This window comes from Lipotes vexillifer, unplaced genomic scaffold, assembly GCF_000442215.2.
Source record: "Lipotes vexillifer unplaced genomic scaffold, Lipotes_vexillifer_v1.1 scaffold1122, whole genome shotgun sequence".
Classification (NCBI taxonomy): Eukaryota; Metazoa; Chordata; class Mammalia; order Artiodactyla; family Lipotidae; genus Lipotes; species Lipotes vexillifer.
The window spans coordinates 2793486-2797780 of record NW_006798649.1 but is presented as its reverse complement, the minus strand read 5'-3'; the positions used below and the strand labels follow the sequence as shown (position 1 = coordinate 2797780).

The 4295-nt window shown below is 53.0% G+C and overlaps 1 protein-coding gene across 1 annotated transcript in view; it reads left to right on the top strand.

Annotated features, from left to right (window-relative positions):
- The window catches only part of FCMR (Fc mu receptor), a 13131-nt gene that overhangs the window by 7993 nt on the left and 843 nt on the right, over window positions 1-4295 (top strand). Inside the window, exons 3-7 of the mRNA XM_007470714.1 lie at window positions 197-328; window positions 1306-1528; window positions 1679-1815; window positions 2139-2315; window positions 2598-2656. Coding sequence (XP_007470776.1) covers window positions 197-328; window positions 1306-1528; window positions 1679-1815; window positions 2139-2315; window positions 2598-2656 — 728 coding nt within the window. The remainder of the gene's footprint in view (window positions 1-196; window positions 329-1305; window positions 1529-1678; window positions 1816-2138; window positions 2316-2597; window positions 2657-4295) is intronic.

Here is a 4295-nt window from a genome sequence, read left to right as displayed (position 1 = left end):
GAATGCCGACGGGGTTAGGGTGAAAGAGGATTTCTGTCAGGGAAGCCCCCAGCCTGGTTACTTTTCTTCTCCCTGCCCTCATCCCCTCACTGCCATCTGCCCTAGCTGAGTCAGCCTCAGCTCATAGCAGCAGTCCCTTCCCCAGGCCTCAGTCTCGTCCTAGAGACCACCAATGGACTCCTCTTGCCTCCGGTAGATTACGGGCCTTTCTGGGAAGAAGAGGCAATGCCTGAGCCTCCAGCATGGTTTAACAGATTTCTCCAAATGCGTACGCCTCTTTGGTTCCAGATGCCTGAACATGCCAGTTCTTTGGAACTCATATCCAAAGGTCAGTTCCCCAAAGGTAGGTTAAGGTAGGTGGGGGAGATTCTATGGCATCGTGAAAATGGAGGAGGGGGTATATGTTCGGCTCGGAGGATGGTTGGCAGAGCAGAGCTGCGTCTCAGATGTGTATTTCCCTGCTTTAGGAGGGTGTACCTCCCTGAGATCTGCATTCCAAGTCTTTCAAGCCCATCCTTCAGCCCCTACACTTGGCACTAGTTGCAGAAATGACCCATTACCACCAGGTGGCACCACATGTAATGAAGTTTGTGCTCCATTCACAAAATCTAGCTCTTTTATGAATGACTGCGGGAAACCAAGACTGGGCAGACGTTTCCCAGCCAGAGGTCCTCCTGCTTCCTGCTCCCCATAGGGCTGTCTTCCATGTGCTGGCATACTGATTTAACAGCTCTATTTTACAATAAAAAGATCAATCATGATTATACTAACGATACTTTTACATTTCTATACCATTTTCCTGTCTTAAATGCATTTTGACATGCGATAGTTATATCACATCCTCACATCTGCCCTGTGAGGTAGAAACATTAGTTGAATATTGTTACAGTAAAAGACTGCTGGCCATTGAGAGAGGGATTGTGTAACTGAGCTCATTGTATACTCAAGGTTGTGACCGACAGGTGTGGGATGGGGGAGAATAGACAAGCACATAGATACAACACAAGGCAGAGTGGGAATTGAACTACAAACAAGGTTTTGTCCATGCTTAGAGGAGCACAAGCTCTTCTGCCTGGGAAGTCAGGGAAGACTTCCTGTAGGAAATGGAGTTTGAAGCAAATATAGACAGAACGTACTAGATGCAGATGGCATGCTAAGGAGGCATTTCAGGTGACAAGGACTGGGAGAACAAAGGTAGTCTAGGTAAAAGGGAAGCATGTGCTCCGGAAAGAAATGGTTGGCCCAAGGCTGCTGGAGACTAGAGTGTGTGTGTGGAAGGTCACTTCTTCCTGCTGTCTTCTGTAGTAACCACACCGGCTCAAAGGACTGAGGCCCCTCCAGCACACCATGCCTCCCCCACCACCTCAATCACCCACCGCCCTCGAGTTTACAGAGCATCTTCAGTACCAACTGCCCAGCCCACCACCCTCCTGCCATCTGCCACAGCCTCAAAAACCTCAGCACAGGAGGAACTGCTCAGGCTCCAGACGGCCAGCTACAACCACCAAACCAGGCTTCACAGGCAGAGGTAAGAGGCCTGCACCTTCCCGGGCGAGAATTCTGTTAACAAAGGGACAAACTTGTGAGCTACCGCCAAAAAAGTTGGCCACTTGCGTGCTGACTTAACCCCCTCCCTTCCTGACCTCTCCCTTCTCTCTCCCCCTCCTTCCCTCCTCAGAGCACTCAACCACGGCCCAGGCCCCGTGTCTGGGATGGAAGATCAAGGCTTCTACATCCTGACCCCCACCATCCTGGGTCTCATCCTGCTGGCACTTCTGGGGCTGGTGGCGAAGAGGGTCATTCAAAGGAGGAAAGGTGAGGGGTCAGGCTCCGTTTCGGAGAGCTGAGCTTCCCCCAAATTCCAGCACATTCAGATCCCTCTGACCTCCCGGGGACACTCAGGAGCTTTAGATGAGCAGCCTGGGGTGTGGGGAACGTGGCACGGGGCTCAATGGTCTGGAAATGGGGGCGGGGAGGAGTGCGGACTGGGCTCTTTTGTCTTCAGTAAGCACCCACATATCAGACATTGCCAAACACCAGAGAAACACACAGCCTTTAGTTTTCTAAGACTGGGAGGGGCTGCCCACGGGCCTCTGACGACCTCTTCCTCTCTCCTTCCCTGTGGCTTTACCGAGAAGCTCTCTCCAGACGGGTCCGCCGACTGGCCGTGAGGATGCGCGCACTGGAGGCCTCACAGCGGCCCCTGTCACAGCGGCCACGCGTGTCGCAGCGGCCACGCGTGTCGCAGCGGCCACGCACCCAAAACAACGTCTACAGCGCCTGCCCTCGGGGCCCTCGGGGGGTGGACGCTGCTGGTGAGCAGGCGGGCAGGTCGGGGAGAGCGGGACAGGTCGGGGGCAGAGGGAGGCGGGCTGGGGGAGAGGGAGGAGGGCTGGGGGAGAGCGGGGCGGGCCGGGCGTGCGAGCTGGAGCAGCAGACACTGCGCTCCGGGCGCGGAGGGGGAGCCAGAAGAACCCGCCTCCAGAACAGCCGCGTGCAGCGCGGCCCGCTCCTCCTCCCCAGGGTTTCCGGCAGAGCTGCGGGTGGGGCTGGATCCTCGGCCCCGCCCTCATGTCGGCCCTCCCGGTTCCCACTAGGTGAAGGGGCGGCACCTCTCCCAGGCCCCGGAGCATTGGCGCCCCCAGCCCCGCCGCAGGTAAGCTCCGCCCCGCCCCCGGATTGGGCTTGGACCCGAGCGCAGTCGGTGGAGCTTCGGCTTATCTGGAGGGCGCGGGCTTTCGCGACGGCTGCCCGGGCCCTGAGTCTGGGAACTAGTATCAGTTTCCTCCTTTGCTGGTGTCAGTAGACGACTACGCAACAATTGTGGCAGGCTTAGTTACACGGCTTTTAGCCAAGCATTTCTCATGGGATAAATGGGAGCTTTTAGTAGAGGATGATAGATGGTACCTCTACAGATACGTGAAGGGCTTTCGTGTGGAAAAGATTCGATTTCTAGGAGACCTTAAGGGGGTGGAAGTTACCCAGTTTCACCTTAATATGAGGAAGTACTTTCTAGTAAGCCCTCGAAGATGAGAGGAGGTTGTTTACCCCTCACTGAAGGCAGTTAAGCCTGGCCTAGAGACGTAGATAAGAGTAAACACTTTGGATGAAGATTCCTCTTGAAATCTAGGTTTGGACATAGGGAACTCATCTTTTGTTTTCTTTCTTCTTCTCATCTTTCTATTGATGGCCATTTGGCAGATGTGTGAAAAACCTTTAAACTATTCATTCGTGTTTGTTTTCCCAAATTTCCCATTTTATCCTCTAAAGCAGCCTACCATAGCAGAAACATTATTACTTCAGGAGCCAGTGAAAACTAAGTGTGGCAAGTGTCCCTGATTTAATTAGGGGGTAGGCTAAGCTGATGCAGCAAACCCTAAACCACGGCCCACAACATGGAAGCCTATTTTCCTCTCAAGCAAAGGCAGGTAGCCAGGAGGAGGTGGCCTGAGGCATGGGGTCATCCAGGGACTCAAATGCCTTCTGCCTGTTGCTGCACCATCCCCCGGAGTCTTGCCGCGTCCATCAGTCCGTGGTCAATGCTCAATCACCAGCACCATGTCTGCATCCCAGCACATGGGAGGAAGAAAGCGAAAGTTGCTTTTTTAAGACCATGACCCTGAAATTTCACACATCACTTCTACCTGCATCCCACTGGGCACAGTTTAGTCACGTGGTCACACCTGCCTTCAAGGGAGGCTGAATAATGTATCCCTGGCTCAGTAACCGTGCCTTGCTAAAAAGGGGAGAGTGATGCCTGGCAACAAGCAACAGCTCTGCCCGCATCATGCCCAGCCTCTTGAGCTTGCCCTTACTCAGCCCTGCTGGAGAAGGTTCACAGTAGCTTAGGTAGGTCCAGCGGTGCCCATCTATTCTACACTTACCTCAGCCCTTTTCTCTGGAACTGCTCTGTGACCACACATGCCCTCACCTGGGCCAGTACCTTGCTCAAATTTTACCCTTCCTCCCTGCTTGAAACTCACATTCCCACTCTCAGGGATAAAAATCTTGATGGAGCAAGTTCACAACAAGGTGCCTATGATTAATGACTGAGTATTTTAAGCCTTCACAGGGAGTGACTTTTTAAAATTTTTTAAGCCAAATAAATCTCAAATGATGAACTGTAACAGGCAGTGGGAGATATATTTTTTGAAGCAAGCTGCTGCTCATTCCTTCTCTGGTAAAGTACAGAAAGTAACAGCTCCTTTCAGTAAGCACATACTCAGTGCCTACTATGTTTAGGGGGCTGAACTTCTGGTTCTCAGCGCTTGTGTCAAAAATGTGTGACTTTCCCT